The sequence below is a fragment of the Eriocheir sinensis genome, chromosome 15 (genome assembly GCF_024679095.1).
Source record: "Eriocheir sinensis breed Jianghai 21 chromosome 15, ASM2467909v1, whole genome shotgun sequence".
Taxonomy (NCBI): Eukaryota; Metazoa; Arthropoda; class Malacostraca; order Decapoda; family Varunidae; genus Eriocheir; species Eriocheir sinensis.
The window spans coordinates 22,007,267-22,031,818 of NC_066523.1; the positions used below are offsets into that span (position 1 = coordinate 22,007,267).

Consider the following 24,552-nt stretch of genomic DNA (forward strand, 5'->3'; position numbering starts at 1 on the left):
ATCTAACAGATATGTAATGAAAAAAAAAAATCATCATCGGTATCGGTTTCGGCCGGCCATTTGTGTCTATCGGTATCGGCGGAAAAATGACTACTGGTATCGGTATCGGCCAACATCGAGGTATCGGCACATCTCTAGGAAAGAGTGAAGATGGTGCATGTTTAACTTTTGCGTAAGGAACTATAGGCATGGGCGAGAATATCTATGCATGGACAAAGACTCGAATCTTAAGTCGCTTGTGCTCCCTGTCTTACTGCATGTATAGTTGCAGTGAGACATAGACACTGATGCCTTTAGTACCAAGTGCCCTCGGAGGATCATGGGGTAGAGGCAGTGAAAGAGTTATTGGAGAGCATGTGGCGTGAAAGATGTAGGCAATATCGATATCTTGCCCCGAGTAGTTGTGTAGTGCGGCGACTAGGCCTGATGGAGGAGCCTCCCGTAACCCACTCAGTGAGCGGGGTACCTCTTTGGCCGACTGGTAGAGTGGTACGTATGTACCAGTGTGACGGGAGACTCGGGGAGAGTCACGTACGTGACTCTCCCGTCACACTGGTCGCGGGTTCAATCCCGGGCGGCCGGCAAAACCCTCTCCTTGTCTTGATTAATTTATCGTGTGTTTCGGTATACGCAGAGGACGTGTGGGACCGGGTGTAGTAGAAAAGAGAGAAAAAATCTCGGCATTTCAGTTGAACACTGTCTTTCTGTACGTTTGTTTTCTTTCACAGGAGCTACCGATACAAAAGCCTGGGAGCAAAATATCAGGCCACCTGTGACATCAAGATTAAGGTCAACGTAAAAAAAATGGAGGAGGAGTGATGATAATAGGCAGAGAGGAGTCCAGCGAAGGCAAAACTCCCGCCATGAAAGTGGAGTACCACTGACGAGGCTCTAAAGGCAGTGGTCCCATAGCCTAACTAGCCCCATAGAAGAAGAATAGTGGAAATTAACAAAAGGACATAGAAAAGCAAAGTCAGGTGAAGAAAAGAACAGAAAAACACATCAGTTCGGGTAAGTGTGCACTGTGAAGTAACATATAAGTGCATGGTGTGAGGTATATAGAAGTGTTGAGGAGGACGTAAGAAGCGATACAAAGCGAAACAGGTCAAAAGAAGAAGAAGAGAAGTGAAGGTTGTGAGACGGTTATCAGCAGAAGCAAGAGTGATTTAGAAGGAAAAAGATCAAATTAAGGATGCAGAAGGACGGTGTAGTTAAGTCAAGAGTGCCAGGTAAGAAGGATGAGAGAGGAATTATATTTACAGACTGGCGAGTGACTGAAGGTTTGAAGTGGACGGGATTCACCTAGGAACTCTGTAAATAATCCAAATCGTGAAGTGGTTATTAGTGAGTAAATGTGTGCATGCAACCCACGCATGTGATTAAAGACTTCAGGAATTACCTAAGACAGTTGTTGAAAATTTTGAGGTAATTTTTTGTGGCTTATGTTGAAGAAGGGGTAGCCACCTCTTGCGAAGTTAATACTTAAATCATGGATTCTTTTTTTTTGTTCCTGAATGCAGTGCAGTGACAAATGACTTATGGAAAATATGAGACATTTTTGGGATTATTGACTAGGGGGTAGTCTAGGTAGTACTCATTTTGAGACACTGGCTGCTTATTTCTGGACAAAATATAATGCTTTTTTGTTATGGAGATAATATTTTGGTCAATTTTGTGGTGTTGGTCCAGGATTATATATTTGGTAATACTTTATAAGAAGTCCGCCTCCCCCTTCGCCACTCCAGCCCCCCCTACCCCCCAAGACAAGCCTGGAGAACCGGGGTTTGGGGGAGAAGCCAAAATTTCCCTAGAAAAATCCCTAAATGAAGGAAAACTCCCTAGTCTTGAAAGTAAGGAAAATGCTAACTTTATAACCTAACAGCCCCCCTCGTCCAAGGTCCCCCCTTGATTAGCAAGGGGGCGAGGGGGGCTGTTAGGTTATAAAGTTGGGACTTTCCTTACTTTCGAGACTAGGGAATTTTCCTTCATTTAGGGATTTTTCTAGGGAAATTTTGGAAGCCCATTTTTCAGTGATTTTGGCTTCCCCCCCAAACCCCGGTTCCCCACAGTTCCCCAGGCTTGTCTTGGGGGGTAGGGGGGGGCTAGAGTGGTGAAGGGGGAGGCAGACTTCTTATAAAGTATTACCATGTATATAACACCCAACAAGAACGTTGATAAGATTATGATATGCCCTTGTAAACTGTTGACAAACACTTTTCAGAATATGTATGCCAGAAGATGGAGCCACCTACATGTTCATACCCTTAGCTGATGCAAGAAATATGGTAAGTGATACAGAAAAAATATGCAGTAAAGTAATACCATTCATGTTTAACTCAGACGTGGGGTAATTGTAATTCGTAATCTTAATCGATTACAATCGAGCACAGTTTTTCAAGTAATCATAATAGTAATTGATTGCCCTCTTATTTTTTTTAAGTAATCGTAATCACAATCGAATACATTAAAAATGTAATCGTAATCATGATTACTTTTGCGATTTCATTAGCAAAGTTTTAGTTAATAGTTTCTCGTACAGCAAGTATGTACTCTAAATATCTGTAGTAATTCAACCAATTAAATATTTAGTATGGTACATGTGTATGAAATTTGCATGTTCACCTTTCAGTCCTTCCTGTAATCACGATTGTAATAACGATTAATACACCATGTAATCGTAATCATAACCGATTACACCTAATTTTATTGTAATCGTGAAAATATGAAGTAATCATAATCGATTACATAACATGAGTAATCGCCCCATGTCTGGTTCAACTTGTATTATTTGCCCACGTACTATACAGTATCATTTGTGTCCTATAATTAATAACATGAAGTTGTAGGAACTGTCAGTGTTCGTGGTTACCATGAGGGTGATTTCTTTAGAGATAGTTGGCATCATACAGAAAATGCTAAATAATACTGTATATTGATTGTTTTGAATGTCTGGCCCCTCTGCCACTACATGAGGCACATACATTGCCTGATTATTATTGGATACTTGATCAACTTTTAACCATACATTAGAATTAGGTCATCAGTATCATCATCTCTGTTATTCTTTTTCACCATTTCCATTATCTGGCAAGGCAGGGAGTAAGAAAAAATTGTTAAGGGAAGATGCCAGCTATCATCATAACTTTCTTAGGAACTACATCCCATCTTGTCTCTTTACAACAATTGAATATGGAACTCCTATCATTTACACTCTTTTTCATTGAGATGATAATGCACAATTCCTTGGAATATAGGGGCATAAAAACAAGATATGTTATAATGAAACTTGTAGATTTGCACAACATAACTTTGAAGTCATAGTACATCTACTTTGATGATGATATTAGCGTGTCAGCTGAAAGAAATGATGCATCCATTTCTAAAATCTGATGTTCATATTTCTGTTATATGGTTATTCTCTATTAAGTTCAAGATTTTTTTACTTCTTGTCATTTATTTAACAGGAGAGGTCTTATGAAAATCCTTGACTGAAAAAAATATCTGCATTATTTGTGGACAGTTGTGCTGTGGTCTCACACTTTCCAGAACAGGCATTACTTCCTTGTCTTTGTGGTAAGTTACTTGTTTTGTGCTAATTCATTAACAATAGTAGTAAAGAAGTACATTGGCAGGACTTATATACTCCTAACATCCTATCCAATATGGGGGTGGAATGTAGTACGTACAGCGATCATGAATAAAAATGGTGGAAATAAACCATGAGAGGAGCTTGTGTTTTTTCAAGATGAATCAGAGAAAGTAATGAGAATGTGTATGAGATTTTTGATACTGTTTTTATAGTAAGGTAAAGATCAAGTTGGAAGCATATGCTATTAGATGTGTGTGGTTGCAGTGCTCATTTTTGTACCATTGGGCCTATTACTTGTGGTGGGTGAGAACCCATTTACCTAGGAAACAGGGCTAGTGCAAACTTCTGCAAGTTTCCCCAGATACCCATTTATTGACCATCCTGAAAAGAAAGTGGAACAGCTAAGTAGGCTATGCACCAACTGTCCAGGACAGGATTCAAACCAAGTCCACAGATTCTTAGTTAGGCATGCTAACCACTTCATCACAGAGTGGCTGAATTGGTGAAGTGTGGTACACTAAGATGGTTTCAGTATTTGATAAGAATGAATGAGGATTACTTTGTGAAGAAAATGTATGAGAGCAGGATGAATAGAAGTGATACCATAGACAGACCTCCAGTATCTTTATGACACATCCTCTTTCACAATCCATTCAATAGAGCCCTAATTTTAGTTAGAGTAAAATTGTCCCTTTGTTAAGCATCTGTCAAAAGCAATGTTTACTTTATGATAACTGCTTTGTTCTTTTACCTGCTTATTTTGACAACATGAAGTGGCCAGCTGCTTCAAAAAAATATTGATAATCACCAAGCAATTACAATACATATGCTGGTGAAATATCAAGTATATATGATGGCTTTCATTTCTCCCATGAATGATGATATATTGAGAGTATTTTGAGAGTATTGTATTGTCTCCATCAATTATTTTCCCCTTCCTGATTCTAACTAGTACACAAAGACCAGAGCCAGGTTTATGAGGGGAGAGGAGGAGGCACAGGAATGCTGCTGTATCTCTGTGGGACATTTGAATAATGTTTTATTTTTAATGTAATATTTTACAATTTGACATGACTACCTTGTCAGTACCAAATCCTGTTGTGACTTGAGGACTACCTGTAATGAAATTGATTGTAAATTTATGGCCTCAAGGTTTTTACCTTTGGGGTCATAATAGTTTTTTATTCTCTCCAAACTTCTGATACTCTATGCTCTAGAATTTTGTAATGTTGGTCCAGGATTATTTATTTAACACCCATAAAGAACATTGATAAGGTTATTATAGGTCCTTGTAAACTGTTGACAAACATGAATGGCACTTTATTTTTTACTTTTTTCAGAATATGTATGGTATGCCAGAAGATGGAGCCACCTACATGTTGGTACCCTTAGCTGATGCAAGAAAATATGGTAAGTGATACAGAAAAAATATGCAGTAAAATAATGCTATTCATGTTCAACTTGGTATTATTTGCCCACATACTATACAATATCATTTGTGTCCTATAATTAATAACATGAAGTTGCAGGAACTGCCAGTGTTCATGGTTACCATGAGGGTAATTTCTTTAGAGATAGTTGGCATCATACAGAAAATGCTAAATAATACTGTATATTGATTGTTTTGGATGTCTGGCCCCTCTGCCACTCCATGAGGCACATACATTGCCTTATTATTATTGAATACTTGATCAACTTTTAACCATACATTAGAATTAGGTCATCAGTATCATCATCTCTGTTATTCTTTTTCATCATTTCCATTATCTGGCAAGGCAGGAAGTAAGAAAAAATTGTTAAGGGAAGATGCCAGCTATCATCATAACTTTCTTAGGAACTACATCCCATCTTGTCTCTTTACAACAATTGAATATGGAACTCCTATCATTTACACTCTTTTTCATTGAGATGATAATGCACAATTCCTTGGAATATAGGGGCATAAAAACAAGATATGTTATAATGAAACGTGTAGATTTGCACAACATAACTTTGAAGTCATAGTACATCTACTTTGATGATGATATTAGCGTGTCAGCTGAAAGAAATGATGCATCCATTTCTAAAATCTGATGTTCATATTTCTGTTATATGGTTATTCTCTATTAAGTTCAAGATTTTTTTACTTCTTGTCATTTATTTAACAGGAGAGGTCTTATGAAAATCTTTGACTGAAAAAAATATCTGCATTATTTGTGGACAGTTGTGCTGTGGTCTCACACTTTCCAGAACAGGCATTACTTCCTTGTCTTTGTGGTAAGTTACTTGTTTTGTGCTAATTCATTAACAATAGTAGTAAAGAAGTACATTGGCAGGACTTATATACTCCTAACATCCTATCCAATATGGGGGTGGAATGTAGTACGTACAGCGATCATGAATAAAGATGGTGGAAATAAACCATGAGAGGAGCTTGTGTTTTTTCAAGATGAATCAGAGAAAGTAATGAGAATGTGTATGAGATTTTTGATACTGTTTTTATAGTAAGGTAAAGATCAAGTTGGAAGCATATGCTATTAGATGTGTGTGGTTGCAGTGCTCATTTTTGTACTATTGGGCCTATAGCTTGTGGTGGGTGAGAACCCATTTACCTAGGAAACAGGGCCAGTGCAAACTTCTGCAAGTTTCCCCAGATACCCATTTATTGACCATCCTGAAAAGAAAGTGGAACAGCTAAGTAGGCTATGCACCAACTGTCCAGGACAGGATTCAAACCAAGTCCACAGATTCTTAGTTAGGCATGCTAACCACTTCATCACAGAGTGGCTGAATTGGTGAAGTGTGGTACACTAAGATGGTTTCAGTATTTGATAAGAATGAATGAGGATTACTTTGTGAAGAAAATGTATGAGAGCAGGATGAATAGAAGTGATACCATAGACAGACCTCCAGTATCTTTATGACACATCCTCTTTCACAATCCATTCAATAGAGCCCTAATTTTAGTTAGAGTAAAATTGTCCCTTTGTTAAGCATCTGTCAAAAGCAATGTTTACTTTATGATAACTGCTTTGTTCTTTTACCTGCTTATTTTGACAACATGAAGTGGCCAGCTGCTTCAAAAAAATATTGATAATCACCAAGCAATTACAATACATATGCTGGTGAAATATCAAATATATATGATGGCTTTCATTTCTCCCATGAATGATGATATATTGAGAGTATTTTGAGAGTATTGTATTGTCTCCATCAATTATTTTCCCCTTCCTGATTCTAACTAGTACACAAAGACCAGAGCCAGGTTTATGAGGGGAGAGGAGGAGGCACAGGAATGCTGCTGTATCTCTGGCGGGACATTTGAATAATGTTTTATTTTTTAATGTAATATTTTACAATTTGACATGACTACCTTGTCAGTACCAAATCCTGTTGTGACTTGAGGACTACCTGTAATGAAATTGATTGTAAATTTATGGCCTCAAGGTTTTTACCTTTGGGGTCATAATAGTTCTTTATTCTCTCCAAACTTCTGATACTCTATGCTCTAGAATTTTGTAATGTTGGTCCAGGATTATTTATTTAACACCCATAAAGAACATTGATAAGGTTATTATAGGTCCTTGTAAACTGTTGACAAACATGAATGGCACTTTATTTTTTACTTTTTTCAGAATATGTATGGTATGCCAGAAGATGGAGCCACCTACATGTTGGTACCCTTAGCTGATGCAAGAAAATATGGTAAGTGATACAGAAAAAATATGCAGTAAAATAATGCTATTCATGTTCAACTTGGTATTATTTGCCCACATACTATACAATATCATTTGTGTCCTATAATTAATAGCATGAAGTTGCAGGAACTGCCAGTGTTCATGGTTACCATGAGGGTAATTTCTTTAGAGATAGTTGGCATCATACAGAAAATGCTAAATAATACTGTATATTGATTGTTTTGGATGTCTGGCCCCTCTGCCACTCCATGAGGCACATACATTGCCTTATTATTATTGAATACTTGATCAACTTTTAACCATACATTAGAATTAGGTCATCAGTATCATCATCTCTGTTATTCTTTTTCATCATTTCCATTATCTGGCAAGGCAGGAAGTAAGAAAAAATTGTTAAGGGAAGATGCCAGCTATCATCATAACTTTCTTAGGAACTACATCCCATCTTGTCTCTTTACAACAATTGAATATGGAACTCCTATCATTTACACTCTTTTTCATTGAGATGATAATGCACAATTCCTTGGAATATAGGGGCATAAAAACAAGATATGTTATAATGAAACGTGTAGATTTGCACAACATAACTTTGAAGTCATAGTACATCTACTTTGATGATGATATTAGCGTGTCAGCTGAAAGAAATGATGCATCCATTTCTAAAATCTGATGTTCATATTTCTGTTATATGGTTATTCTCTATTAAGTTCAAGATTTTTTTACTTCTTGTCATTTATTTAACAGGAGAGGTCTTATGAAAATCCTTGACTGAAAAAAATATCTGCATTATTTGTGGACAGTTGTGCTGTGGTCTCACACTTTCCAGAACAGGCATTACTTCCTTGTCTTTGTGGTAAGTTACTTGTTTTGTGCTAATTCATTAACAATAGTAGTAAAGAAGTACATTGGCAGGACTTATATACTCCTAACATCCTATCCAATATGGGGGTGGAATGTAGTACGTACAGCGATCATGAATAAAGATGGTGGAAATAAACCATGAGAGGAGCTTGTGTTTTTTCAAGATGAATCAGAGAAAGTAATGAGAATGTGTATGAGATTTTTGATACTGTTTTTATAGTAAGGTAAAGATCAAGTTGGAAGCATATGCTATTAGATGTGTGTGGTTACAGTGCTCATTTTTGTACCATTGGGCCTATAGCTTGTGGTGGGTGAGAACCCATTTACCTAGGAAACAGGGCCAGTGCAAACTTCTGCAAGTTTCCCCAGATACCCATTTATTGACCATCCTGAAAAGAAAGTGGAACAGCTAAGTAGGCTATGCACCAACTGTCCAGGATAGGATTCAAACCAAGTCCACAGATTCTTAGTTAGGCATGCTAACCACTTCATCACAGAGTGGCTGAATTGGTGAAGTGTGGTACACTAAGATGGTTTCAGTATTTGATAAGAATGAATGAGGATTACTTTGTGAAGAAAATGTATGAGAGCAGGATGAATAGAAGTGATACCATAGACAGACCTCCAGTATCTTTATGACACATCCTCTTTCACAATCCATTCAATAGAGCCCTAATTTTAGTTAGAGTAAAATTGTCCCTTTGTTAAGCATCTGTCAAAAGCAATGTTTACTTTATGATAACTGCTTTGTTCTTTTACCTGCTTATTTTGACAACATGAAGTGGCCAGCTGCTTCAAAAAAATATTGATAATCACCAAGCAATTACAATACATATGCTGGTGAAATATCAAATATATATGATGGCTTTCATTTCTCCCATGAATGATGATATATTGAGAGTATTTTGAGAGTATTGTATTGTCTCCATCAATTATTTTCCCCTTCCTGATTCTAACTAGTACACAAAGACCAGAGCCAGGTTTATGAGGGGAGAGGAGGAGGCACAGGAATGCTGCTGTATCTCAGGCGGGACATTTGAATAATGTTTTATTTTTAATGTAATATTTTACACTTTGACATGACTACCTTGTCAGTACCAAATCCTGTTGTGACTTGAGGACTACCTGTAATGAAATTGATTGTAAATTTATGGCCTCAAGGTTTTTACCTTTGGGGTCATAATAGTTCTTTATTCTCTCCAAACTTCTGATACTCTATGCTCTAGAATTTTGTAATGTTGGTCCAGGATTATTTATTTAACACCCATAAAGAACATTGATAAGGTTATTATAGGTCCTTGTAAACTGTTGACAAACATGAATGGCACTTTATTTTTTACTTTTTTCAGAATATGTATGGTATGCCAGAAGATGGAGCCACCTACATGTTGGTACCCTTAGCTGATGCAAGAAAATATGGTAAGTGATACAGAAAAAATATGCAGTAAAATAATGCTATTCATGTTCAACTTGGTATTATTTGCCCACATACTATACAATATCATTTGTGTCCTATAATTAATAACATGAAGTTGCAGGAACTGCCAGTGTTCATGGTTACCATGAGGGTAATTTCTTTAGAGATAGTTGGCATCATACAGAAAATGCTAAATAATACTGTATATTGATTGTTTTGGATGTCTGGCCCCTCTGCCACTACATGAGGCACATACATTGCCTGATTATTATTGGATACTTGATCAACTTTTAACCATACATTAGAATTAGGTCATCAGTATCATCATCTCTGTTATTCTTTTTCATCATTTCCATTATCTGGCAAGGCAGGAAGTAAGAAAAAATTGTTAAGGGAAGATGCCAGCTATCATCATAACTTTCTTAAGAACTACATCCCATCTTGTCTCTTTACAACAGTTGAATATGTAACTCCTATCATTTACACTCTTTTTCATTGAGATGATAATGCACAATTCCTGGGAATATAGGGGCATAAAAACAAGATATGTTATAATGAAACGTGTAGATTTGCACAACATAACTTTGAAGTCATAGTACATCTACTTTGGTGATGATATTAGCGTGTCAGCTGAAAGAAATGATGCATCCATTTCTAAAATCTGATTTTCAAATTTCTGTTATATGGTTATTCTGTTTTAAGTTCAAGATTTTTTACTTCCTGTCATTTATTCAACAGGAGAGGTCTTATGAAAATCCTGGACTGAAAAAAATATCTGCATTATTTGTGGACAGTTGTGCAGTGGTCTCACACTTCCCAGAACAGGCATTACTTCCTTGTCTTTGTGGTAAGTTACTTGTTTTGTGCTAATTCATTAACAATAGTAGTAAAGAAGTACATTGGCAGGACTTTTATACTCCTAACATCCTATCCAATATGGGGGTGGAATGTAGTACAGCGATCATGAATAAAGATGGTGGAAATAAACCATGAGAGGAGCTTGTGTTTTTTCAAGATGGATCAGAGGAAGTAAGTAGGAGTAAGGAGTAGCTTATGCCATTTCACTAGGTGTCCTACCTACCTACTCCTAAAACTGATAACTTGTATCAGGTAAGAAATCTTACTCCTACTGCATCAATAGATGCTGTCTTATATTGTGTCTAACTGTGTGTTTAGACAGTGGTACACTTCACTGATTAAAGGAAAGATAACGATATGTTATGTGAGCCAATGAGAAAAATCACATCTGTGCTCTCTGTTCATGAGTCCATTTCAGAATGTGTGTGTGGCTGCTGTACTTGATCCTGATGGTGGCTGTGGAAGCATGTGAGGTGCAGTACACAGGCGCTGTGCTGGAACTGGAGCCCTACAGTAGCTGGGAGGCTGGTGGTTTGGCTATCCTACAAGAGAATGCCCAACTCTTTCTAGAGCATGCAAACTTTGCCAAACAGCAGGTGAGTTATTAAGAGGCTGTTGCTGACCACTATGCATGGGTTTTGAATTTGGCTTTCATTAATGTCTGTGTAAGGAAGAGGACAACAGATGAATAAAAAGTGACAGACTGGGATATGACATAAAAAGACTCAAGGAGAAACTATTCAGGAGGTATGATGAAAATGAGTTTAGAAAACATTTACATAAAAACTGCAAATGAGGCAAAAGATAGAAATTATTGAAAATCCTTGGGGGAGGCCTATGTCATGCAGTGGAATGATCCAGGCCGATGATTATTAATTGAAATGTAGTTGGCTAGGTGAAATTAGAAAAAAAGTAATTGAAGTTTGGTTTTGACCTCCCTTCCCTCCCAAAAAAATTAAATAATCATATATTTAAGGTTTGTGTTATGAAAACTTTTCGTAAGCTGATTGTCTAAAAGTACTGATTAAGAGAGAGAAAGAGCATATATATATATATATATATATATATATATATATATATATATATATATATATATATATATATATATATATATATATATATATATATATATATATATATATATATATATATATATATATATATATATATATACAGGAAATCCCGATATACAAAGCTCGATGTACAAAATTCGGATATACGAAAGTGAAAAATATAGGACAATTTTCGGTTCACGAAGACATGCTTCAGATATACGAAAAGTACGACAGTTTCATACCACTGTTTCCCGATGTCTATATCGGTCGCCAACAGCCTCACGCACACTCGCAGTGATTAGGCAGCAAGTGTCCATGTCCAGTCCCTCCACTTCAACGCTCATCACTTAGCTGCCAGTTTGTGAACCCCTTGCTTGACTCGAATCGAAACACATCCCAGCCAGCGTGAGGAAACGTGAGGGTGATGGAGGGTTGGGGGGCTTGAGTGGTGCGGTGGTGTACTGTTTGGCACGTGTTTCGCACGAGTCGAAACTGGCCTTTCACAGCTTGGGAAGTAAACATTGGCAATGTTAAGTGATGAGTTGTAGTGACGAGTTAGAGGATTGTCCTAACATATGTAATGCATTTCTATAACAGTAAAGGAACAGGAAATGGTAATTGTTTTTAATTATTTATGAGCCTTGCGTTTCATTGTATTGTGAGTAGTAAATTGCTTTTAAGCATAGTTATATTTAACTTTTTTTTTTTTTTTTTTGCTGGCGCTGGTCCCTAACCCCTATTTATTAACAATCTAAGGTGAAATTAGAAAAAGTAATTGAAGTTTGGTTTTCACCTCCTTCCCTCCCAAATATATATATATATATATATATATATATATATATATATATATATATATATATATATATATATATATATATACTTACATATATATATATATATATATATATATATATATATATATATATATATATATATATATATATATATATATATATATATATATATATATATATATATATATATATATATATATATATATCTATATATATATACATATACACACTCACACATACATACATACAGAAGCCCCCCCGCCGTTCACGGGTATTTGGTTCCGCGAGTTTCCTGTGATCCGTGAATCCGTGATTGATGGGACTATAATCAAATAGGGAAAATAGGGTTTCATTCTACCATCTCGACTGAATAAAAAAATATGGATTTCTAAACATTGTTATATAATTTTACATACACACAAATCACAAATTAAATATGGACTGTAATAATTTAACACTCACGTGATGTGGAGAAATGCTTTGAGGCCATGATAAACTGAAAAAAGGCTGTATAAACTCCACTGGGATGCATTTGAGAGAGCAACTTGGGCCGCCCGGACTGCCCCGGTTCCTCTCTAATGCGTGACACCGCAGCATGAGTTGCCAACTCGGACAGCCCGCTGCAGCTCAGTTTGGAGAGGTGGAACGCCTCTGTGATGTGATGACATCATCAGCAAATATGGTGGCCCAAACAAACACATATTAGTGCTTCCATTGCATTTCACCTCTCTGTACCACCATAACCACTAGCAGCTTCCTTTTCATCCTCTGTTGCAAGGAGTTCGTCGGCCAGAACAGCTAGTGATGCATGTTTAAACGTTGTCAGGAAGATCAGCGAATGCCATTTTGCTACCAGAACAGCTAGTAAACATTGTCAGGAAGATCAGCAGACGCCATTTTGCTGCCAGTGAGACGCATTCTTCCTCACCAATAATAGCTATAATCATTCAGGATATATATTTGGTGTATAAAGAAACTATTGAGAGAGAGAGAGAGATCTTTGAAAGTGGTTGGTCACCGCTGATTATTGCATTAATATGCTTGCCTAATAATATTTTTGTCGACTTCGGGGTGGTGGGGAAAGTAAATTTTTGGACGGGATTGGGCATTTTAGGGGCGGAATGTGGCAGCGGCGTGGTGGGTTCCCAGTCCCGCTGACGAGTACACATCTAGTTAATCCCCCTGCCCCCGCACGCATGGCGCCTCATCTTGCCTCGTCTCCGTACCAGCACGTTTGTTGCCCCTGTAGAGCCACAGAAGGTGTAACAGCAGCTGGTGGAGGTGGTAAATGTTGCCTGTCATGTTCCTGGATGCGGATGTCCAATACATCTCTACTTTGAATAACTTTTCCACTCTACCCCAATAATATGTGGATCGTTCAAGCTGGGCGCTACAGACCACGTACACAAGAGTTTTCATCCGCGTTTGGCGGGGGATGTTGCAAATACCCTAACTGTGTATAAGCGAATCCGTGAACAGTGAGGCCGTGAACGGTGGGGGGCTTCTGTGTATATATATATATATATATATATATATATATATATATATATATATATATATATATATATATATATATATATATATATATATATATATATATATATATATATATATATATATATATATATATATATATATATATATATATATATATATATATATATATATATATATATATATATATATATATATATATATATATATATATATATATATATATATATATATATATATATATATATATATATATATATATATATATATATATATATATATATATATATATATATATATATATATATATATATATATATATATATATATATATATACACATATATTTTTTACATCAAAGGACACGGCTCAAGGGCAACAAAAAGAGTACAAAAGCTGTAGCTATAGCTGTAGCTACTCACCGCTCCCATTAAAGATAAAAGTAAAAAGCAGCCAAGAGAGAGGACAATTTCAGGTGGAGAGGTGTCTTGAAAGAGGTCAAGTCATAGGCAGAAGGAAATACAGATGAAGGAAGACTGTTCCAGAGTTTACCAGTGAAGGGGATGAAAGAATGGAGATGCTGGTTAACTCTTGCATAAGGGGTTTGGACAGTATAGGGATGAGGATGAGTAGAAAGTCGTGTGCAGCGGGGCCGCAGGACGGGGGGGGAAGCATGCAGTTAGCAAGTTCAGAAGAGCAGTCAGCATTAAAATATCGATAGAAGAAAGAGATGCAACATGGCGGCGGAATTTAAGAGGTAGAAGGTTGTCAGTAAGAGGAGGAAAGCTGATAAGACGAAGAGCCTTAGACTCCACTCTGTCCAAGAGAGCTGTGTAACTCCATATGGGGGCGGACAAGACCCCTATAAATGGAAAGCATCTGTGCGGGGGAGAAGAACTGATGGAGACGATACAGAACACCCAACCTTGAGGAAGCTGATTTTGTGAGAGAGGAGATGTGATATATATAGATATATATATATATATATATATATATATATATATATATATATATATATATATATATATATATATATATATATATATATATATATATATATATATATATTTATTTATTTTTGGTGCCACTATAAACACTTGCCTGCACCACGACGGGCTGGGGCTGACTACCATCCAAGCCCCTCATGATGAAAAGCATAAAAAAAAATAAATAAATAAATAAATAAATAAATACACAAAAAAATATATATCTATATATATATATATATATATATATATATATATATATATATATATATATATATATATATATATATATATATATATATATATATAATACAGCAACTGTGTGGTGGTAAGCAGTTCTTTTTCTGCTTCATGAAGGGTGCCGACATATTGGTGTTCCCGGAATATGGCCTGACCAGCACCAACCTACAGGGTGGGGACGTGCTTTCGCTCTCCCAGGTGGTGCCTTGCCCCGAAGACTATGTGGTACCTTGTCAACTCAGCTACACTGACGATCATAGCAAGGTAACAGTGAGTTTTGGTGGAACTATAGGAGTCTACAATGGTAATAGTGGTGGTGGTGGTGCAATGCAAAGAGTGTACTTGGTGCATGAAGAGGTTTTATTTTTTTGCATAGCTGTGATATTTGATGTTGCCCCCTGTGGGAGTTGATCAGTCTACCAGGTCAGAAGTGACATTATGTCAATGAGCTACACTGATGCAGGTACTGGGTGAACTCAGCTGTGGTGCTGCCCAGTTGCAGCTCTACTTGGTAGTGGACCTCATAGAAGTGGACCACTGTGACACTCAATGCCTCCTGGACTGTTCTAACACTGGATACCGCCTGTACAACACCCAAGTGGTTCTGGACCGCTGTGGAGCCGTAGTGGCCAGGTTAGAAACCTAAGAACCACTTGATGGGTACTATGATTCATGCTTGCTCAATCCTTTCAGTAGCTGTCTACTTAAATTTCTCTTAAAATATCATTTCTTGAGGTACTTGACTGAATGCTGTGTATATAGTCTAAAACTAAGTATCACATCTTCCAAGATGACATCCTTTTATCTTCACTTATAAGTTCACTCTTGTTTGACCATCACATTCATACCCCTGCGTCTAGGGTAATTCTTGACCGCCAGATGATGGCTCTCGTCTCGGTCCACGTTGTAAACTTGTAGAAATAGCATCCGTGCACTCATGTCATGTTTTCAGCACTACAGTGTGAGTTCTTTGTGTTTTAACAATGTCTCCCAGAAAGATGGTTAAAAGGGATGGTGCTTCAAAGAAGAAAACAGGAATGGTGGATACTATGCTCACAACAGGAACGGCAGCATTGGCCTAACGTAACTGATTAATGCAGGTACCGCAAGAAGCACCTGTTTCTAGAGCCTGAGTTCACTGCAGGGACAGAGGATGACTCTACTGCTATCTTCACTACTGATTTTGGTGTCACATTTTCACTTCAGGTATGCTTAGTTTTGATGAGGATCTTGTTGGGAATATTATGTAGTGTCATTTGTATATGTATTCTACTTATTCCATTGTGTGATGTGAGGCAGTGTTTGGGAAAGCTGAGTGGATATTTTTCTGCAGGTTTGCTTCGATATCATGTACGAGTCTCCAGGTGTTGCTAACGTGGAGGCTGGAGTGCGTAATGTAGCAATGAGTACTGCATGGGTGGACGAACTGCCCTTTCTTACAGGTGCGTGGATTTGCTCTAAAAATGATAGATAAATAATAGAATGATGAATAAATATTTAAATAGATGAAATAATATATACCCTTCCCCTTGCTATTGTACCTAATTGGCTTTGAAACTGAGTGTGATAGCATAAATGTGTGATACCTGAATTGAGGAATCAAAATCAATAGGGATAATTCTAATTAGTTAATGGATAGCCAATCTACCTACATTTTGTGCCTGTTATAACTCTTTGCACATATTTTCCCCCAAAACACTGTACCAACATATTATGCTTACTATAACACTCACAGTATCACCTTATTGTGCTTTGCATTGGTTGGGGGACTCTTTAGATGTTGCTCCGCCATTGTTATCAAACTTAAAAACGAGCAAGTTCAGTTTACTTGTTAGGTACACTACTCCCTGTTGGTGGGTGGGTGATCCAGACCAGACAGTTGATCAGCTGAGAGCAACAAAAATGGTTACCAACAACAACACTTTCACAATATCCCCTCGGCAGCTCTTATGGCCCTAGGTGATCATTTACCAGAAACAGCAATCACAGTTGAATAAAACATTCACAGAAGTTAAGAATGGTGCAGCAAAGGTGACACTGGCCACACACACACACACACACACATATATATATATATATATATATATATATATATATATATATATATATATATATATATATATATATATATATATATATATATATATATATATATATATATATATATATATATATATATATATATATATATATATATATATATATATATATATATATATATATATATATATATATACACATACATACATACATACTGGTGATCTTGCCTTCTGACTCCTGGTCATCCCGTCTTAGCTGTTTCGATGAAACTTTTGCTGATACCTTAGACATCTCACAAGCTTTTGACAAGAGTGGCAGAAATCTTTGCTTTCTAATCTACCCTCCTACAGATTCTGTCCCTCTCTCCACATTATTATCTCAAGTTTCCTCTGGCTGATCTCTCTGCTGTGATTGATGTTCACTGTCCTTCCCCTAAACGTATCAACAGCGGTGTCCCACAGGGTCTGTTCTGTCCCCCACTCTTTCTGTTGTTCATTAATGATGTTCCCAAAACTCCTCTCTGCATTACTTAATATCTGTTAACAGAAGACCCTCCCAAGAGGAATTGCAAGACTCTACTGTCCAACTCAGTTATTAAGTCAATTTGGGCAGGGCTAGTTCAGGGAGTTCCCTGGCCATAGCTCTGCCAAATCTAATTTAATGTATGTAGAATATTTGATTTACAATTTCAATTAGTACTTAGATGACATATGAGGGAGAGAGTGATGCATTGGGGGTGATGCAGCAATGCTGTGAAGAGGTTTGTGCCCCACCCAAACTGACCATGTTTGTGTTGAACTTTATGGTGAACGTTTAAGGGCACCCCAGTCTCCCAACTCCTAACTTCTTCATTCAATAAAGAGCACACTCAAAGCATTTAATGGCCAGTTTTTGTTGCCTTTGCCTATTAGTAATTATTTTTATATATAAATTAAATCTAGTTGTTAAGAACAGGTGAAATGGAGAAAAAATGTCAACTTATGAGAAGTTTGTCTGTTTTTATTTTTACTATTTAAAGTTTGCCCTCAAACTGACAGTTTCAGAACTAGTAACATTTTTTCAGTCTCTCTTAATTGCTAGATACGGGGCCCCACTGTAAATATATATTGGAAATAAGACAGTGTAGAAGTTAATTTGCATGTATGTGTAGCTCCTCAGATATTTCGAGGATGGAGCGCAGGGCTGGGGGTGAACTTGCTTGTCGCTAACTATCACAACACGTCGGCGGGAATGCTGGGGTCTGGACTCTTCCCAGGCAGCCTTGAACAGGAGTCAGTCTACACCTATGATCATCAAGGAGGCACTGTCCTTCTGGTAGCTCCTCTGAAGGCAGTAACATCATCATGTGATTCCTTGGGGACCTCCAAACCTACTGAAAAAATCGAGTATAAAGGAATGGCAGAAAACTCGAGACATATGTTGGTAGAGGAAGACATGGTGTTTATCCATGAGGACCTGACTCAATACAACCATGTGCTATTGGAATGGCAAGAAGCAGACACCCCTGTAACTGTCTTGCTTTGCCACAATGACAGCTTATGCTGTAGTGTTTCCTACACTACTCCAGGCAATATCACAAGGACAGGGCATTACATGCTGTTGGCATACAGTGGTCTAGTGGTGAAGGGCAGTGGTGTTTACTCCATGTTCACTCAGGTATGCTCTGTTGTTTTCTGTCTTAATGATGACATCAGTTCCTGTGCACGCATAGAGGATGAGGACCCACCATTAACCTCCAACTTTCTGCCCCAGAAGGTAAGAGGTTTGTTTAAGGCACCTCATGTCTTCCCATCTCTGTTGCTCCGGAACCTGTCCCTTGCTCCGGAGTCCCTGTGGAGCTATGACAGCATACCCCTAACTAACTACCAACACGAAAGCCTCATCCATGTTACTGGTGATGTCGGTCCTTTTTTGTCCCTTACCCTCATGGGTCGATGGTATCAGCGGGACAGTGATGCAATGTCAACCTTGTGAGACTTATTGGCATCTTGATGGATTCAGGCAGTGGCTTGTTCGATGCAATAAACGTCAAAAGATTTTTTTTTTTTTATTTATTTTTTTATTTATTATTTTTTTTTCCATCATAAAGTAGGGAGCTAACAGAAAAAAAGTCTGTATTCTGGGCACCATTGTAAAAAAAATATTCAGGTCCTCTATGTCTGACCCTCATATATATCACATTTTGAGTTTCCTACTTTGAACCTTGTTGCCATTTAAGTTTTTGTTCATTTTTGCATTCAAATAATATGACTGAGAATGCTGTTATCTTGAATATTTTTTTGAGCCTCCTATTATCCTTCATTCTATGTATATCATGCTGGACTTTTCTTCCATTGTTGTCTTTCATTTCTTTATGTTCCACTTAGTGATCTCCCCCCCAAGTTGTGCCCAGGCAGCAGCTTTAATCAAGAGAAGTGGGAATATCAAGCATGAAGGCAAGGCTCATGGAAGGACAATTAAAATATCTGCAGTATATTTTGAGAGGGGAAGGGAATGAACTGCTAGAAAGTGTTGTAGAAGAGATGAGAGGACAGACCAAGAAGAATGGATGGATGGAAGGACTAATAGCATCTTCCATTTGACACAAAACCCGGAACCAGGTTCGGGGATAAACCCAGACCCATGTCCGGGTTTTCGCGCCGTAAATGGAACGCATTTAGGCAGATATGTAAACAAACATTCTTCCTCTTCTTCTTTTGACCTGTCCTCCTCCTCTCGGGCGTCTCTCCTGTTTATTCACACACTTTTCCTTTCAATTGTGCTGTGTAGCTTAATTTTTCTTCACTGCAATATACTATCACAACTTTTCAGTTTGTTGCTGGAATAACTTACTGACATTGCTTATCCGTGCACTTATTCAAGCATTTGTGCCATTTTTTCCCAGCACTGCATCTCCATCCAACACGTACCGTGCGATGGCCCCGTTGTCCTCCTCCAGCCTCTTAGCCCACTCCTCCCTGGTGCTACTAATAACTCCCCTCTCTGCCTCTCATAGTTGCTGCATTTTACTATTGGGTGTTCCACCGATTCTTTCTCCCCTGTCCTACAGCTACAGTTCTGGTTTCCCCCTTCCCTATTCCTGCCATTTAGCTGCGGGGTTCTCGTTCTTGCTTTAAACATCAGCTTGCTCCCCCAGTCTCCTACATGCCAGTCTACTCCCTCTAGCTTCTGTGTCTTGCTGTACCATCTTAATGTCGACTCTTTTACTCTAAAATTCATAGGCCCAGCCTAGGCAGGTGGCACACCACCTGTTCATCTTCCCTTTTTTACAACAAAGGCAGCTCAAGGGCACAAAAAAAGAAAACAATAATAAAAAAAGCCCACTACTCGCTGCTCCCAAAAAATAATTAAAAGAGGTGGCCGAAAGAAAGATCAATTTCGGGAAGAGAGGTGTCCTGATACCCTATCAGGCTGATGGATAAATGGGTTTTCTGGGAAAGCAAACTCTTTTAACTTAGACACTAGATACTTGCCTGTGTCCCAGGGTAATAGGTTCTCACTTGACGCAGGCTTAAGGGCCAGAGACAAATAAGCGCTGATGAACAACACACTTGTGAGACCAACACTAGCATGTTGTTCCATGGTGTGGGATCCTTACACACACACACAAACATTTATAAGTTAGCACTAATCAACACCAAGGTGGCTCGGTTCATTATAAACAATGAACTTGAACACCAGGCACCATAACACAGATCAAACAACAGATTAATATGTAACCTCTTCACATGTGCAGACAAGCACACACTTAAAATTCTGTATAAGATCACATACACTTACATTGACATTGACCCACACACATACTTACAGGACGCAAACAGTCAGCGTACTCGTAACACACTCAGCCAAAAATACCAAACATATCACACGAACACTGACACATGTACGGACTCATACTTTCCACACACCACACGTGACTGGAACAGCCTCCCCCTACAGACTTAAGACTGCGGTACAATAGACTCATTCAGAAAACAAATACACACTCACTTGTCACAACACACCAAGACTAACTAGTAGTACACCTATTCATTTCCCTTCCCTACACACTCGGCACCCCAGTTCCCCCAGCAGCCAACACAAATATCCGTGTTATGCACCTGTACTGGTGCCCTGTGCATAACTTGTCAAGATCAAGACAACACACAGCTTATCAAATGCCTCCAACCTTACCTAATGATAACACTGCTGAACTATAACTCTCTCATTCACTCAGCACAAATAGGGTCATGAAAATCAAGATCAATTATATCCTCCGGCATAAGAAAATAAAGCAAAACAACTGTTCAAATGCATTTATTTAACTAATAAAAACATTGAGCACAATTATCAACAGGTACAAAAATTGTTTTTTTTCTTATTACACAGATTAATCAAGAAAGAAACAATTTCAAGACATTGCTGGGTTCCCAGGTGTGATTAGGGACATTGATGGAACACGTTGACACGAAACTATTAATAATGATTATCATAACTGGGCACATGTTAACTTTACAGTTTTGACTCACTCTAAGATCAGAAGAAACTAATAATGACACCTACAGAGTTTGTGACTTGAGCAAGTTGATAAATCCTGCCAGGAGGTACTCAGGATGAAAGGGGGCCCTGCATGGAGACTTGTCCGGAGGGACCCTCGGACTTGGTGTTATAGGGTGGGTGAGGTGACACACACCCCAGCATATGCCACCTTTGATAGATGACTGTATATTGATAATCCAAATTGGATACTTTCTACAACAATTGAAATACTATTCATGCCTTCAAATTATACCTCGGCAACAAAAACATGATGGAATATAATTTTAAACAAAACTCGTCATTTAGGAAACTTAACCTATTTGGACCTATAGCCACATTATTAGTTATCTTGTACTTATCTTGAACCCGCAACCAGCGTGGCGGGAGAGCCACTCCTTACCGAGTCAGCCAAAGAGGTACCCCATTCGCCAAGTGGGTTATGGGAGGCTCCCTTATCAGGCCTAGTGGTAAATCTCAAGAATTACCACTCCACCCCCTCCACCACCCCAGCCCCCCCCTACCCCCCCAAGACAAACCTGGGGACCTGTGGGGAACTGGGGTATTGGGGGGGGGAGCCCATATCACTGAAAAATGGCCTTCCAAAATTTCCCTAGAAAAATCCCTATATCAGGAGAAATTCCCAAGTCTCGAAAGTAAGGAAAGTCCCTAATGCATACTCTTGTAGTCTATTCCAATATGACCTAGCATTCAATCTGTTGACGAGTGTCAGGCGTGTCATCAGATGGTGGGCATACTGCCCCCCCACCTCCCCTCACCGCCGCCCTCCCAATCCGTCCCGCGGCGTGTAAGTTTTGACGGGCCACGCCACATGTCAAATATATTTAAACTACTCCAACTGAACATTACGACCTGCGCGCACTGACTTAGGAACTAGTTTGTAGGGTGCACTGCAAGGCAGGTATGAGGCTCAGTCTGTGTATAGAGGTGGTTGTGAAACAATAACAATGGACTTAGAAAATCCGAGCCACCTAACTCTATAATTAAAGAGGCTTGCCCCCCTGGCCCCTCCCCAAGGTAAAACGTATACAAAAATGCATTATAATAATAATTCTTTAACGTAATACGAATATTGGTCTGGAGTGGTTATTCTTAAGTTTTGCCTTTTTGTGATATCAGTGACCCAAATAACACAAAGTCACTGAAACAAACGATTCATCTTTACATTATGCATAAATGGGGGTTACCAATGATGATGAAAATTAACTGGGGAGGTAATGATAAATAACAAATCAACATGTATCGGCAATAAACACGTCAGTCACTGTAAGGTAAAGGTAAAGTTGGGGGCATATGCTATAGCAGCGCGTGGCCTCGGTGCTCATCTCCGTCGCATTCGCCCTTGAGCCTGTGGTGGGAGGGAGCCCATTACCCCTGGACACAGCGCCAATGTGACACCCGGGTGGGTGCTATTCTGCATAAAACACAGCCGTCGCGTTTCACTCCCCTCCCTCGCCCGGCCACAAAACCCTTGCCCCGCCATACATATATGGCTCTCCACACATCTATTCATCCAACTGCTTTCGTTTAAAGCCACTACAGGCCTCTTGCTGGGCCCGAAATGAAAATTTCAACGCCCTGCCCACTGCACCACTTTTAACTTATTATTCATGGTTTTCGGCACATATCTATGGGTAAGTATGTAACTGGCATACAGTACCTACAATTTCGGATCACCAGGCACCACCTGGATGCAGTGGTTGTAGCAAAAAATACCCAAATATAGGAAATAAGGCATGCAAATGGCGGCGGCGGCGATAGTCTTGGTCCTGGCCTGGGTCTTGGGTCGAAAGTGATCTGGCTAACCCTGCTCGGCAGTGGGGTCCCTCCGGGTCATGGAGGTATTATGGGAGGAGCCGCCATGACGTCACGAACGCGAAGCCAACCTTGAGCCAACGCGCTATTGGTCCGCTGTCTCCCCACCCCCCTTAGACTCAAAACATATATCAGCTGATCCAGTGGACGCATTGAAAGTGCATACAATCCCTGCCTTTTCTGAGTGTAGGTAGGAACAACCCTCACATAACTATTGCTTAATGACACTTTCATAAGCAGGTCTGGGTGCGAGAGGGATTTAGGGGTCTGAGTGAGCTCCTGATCTCCGTCCAAGGGCACAATGTATTCATGCTAGAAATCGAGCAAATAGGGTACTGGGATTTATTTGAAGGAGCCAATAGAAGGAGCAATAGAAGCGCCGAAGTCTTCCTCAAACTATATTTAGTATTAGTTAGACCTCATCTTGACTATGTGGTTCAGTTCTGGTCACCTGGATATCAAAATGTTAGAATCGGTGCAGAGGAGGATGACGAAGATGATTCAGGGGTTGAGAAACTTGCCATACGAGGAAAGACTCAAACAGTTAAACTTGCATTCTCTAGAAAGGCGAAGGGTGCGTGGAGACATGATCGAGGTTTATAAATGGATGAAGGGCTTTAATAAGGGGACTCATTATAAGGTTTTGTTGGTAAGAGAACCGGTAGGACACGAAGTAATGGGTTTAAACTGGATAAATTCAGATTCAACAGGGACATAGGCAAAAATTGGTTTACTAACAGAGTGGTTGGTGGATGAGTGGAACAGGTTTGCAGTCACGTGCTGATTGCCAATACAATTGTCACATTAATAAATAGATTAGATAAATTCATGGACAGCGATATTAGGTGGGGCTAGATACACGGGAGCTTAGATTCAAAGGAGCTGCCTTGTACAGGCCTACCGACCTCTTGCAGACTCCTACGTTCTTATGTTCATATGTTCATATGGCTGCACGAAAAGGGAACGTAGTGGTTCTACATCATTTCACAGGTGAGTTGAGAACTGTATAATCAGATAGGGCTACATATGATAGAAATCTGCAGTTCTGTTGTACACTGACATTGAGATTACCAGGCGGCTGCCAGGGTACCTGTCCTCGACCCAGGCTGAGCTGTATGCCATACTTGAGGCTCGCCACACTGTAGCAGCTTTCCGCAAAGATGTATACTTGTTTGTTGATAGCCAGGCTGC

At 38.8% G+C, this 24,552-nt stretch overlaps 1 protein-coding gene across 1 annotated transcript; it reads left to right on the forward strand.

Moving 5' to 3' along the window:
• Positions 1–1,402: 1,402 nt before the first annotated feature.
• LOC126999046 (biotinidase-like) lies at positions 1,403–17,891 on the forward strand. Its single transcript, XM_050861424.1, has 9 exons — positions 1,403–1,425; positions 2,222–2,285; positions 10,283–10,391; positions 10,811–10,998; positions 15,088–15,234; positions 15,434–15,603; positions 16,071–16,176; positions 16,304–16,412; positions 17,557–17,891. The coding sequence occupies exons 2-9, from the start codon at positions 2,229–2,231 to the stop codon at positions 17,649–17,651; spliced, it is 981 nt and encodes a 326-aa protein (XP_050717381.1). The 5' UTR covers positions 1,403–1,425; positions 2,222–2,228; the 3' UTR covers positions 17,652–17,891.
• The last annotated feature ends 6,661 nt before the right edge of the window (positions 17,892–24,552 follow it).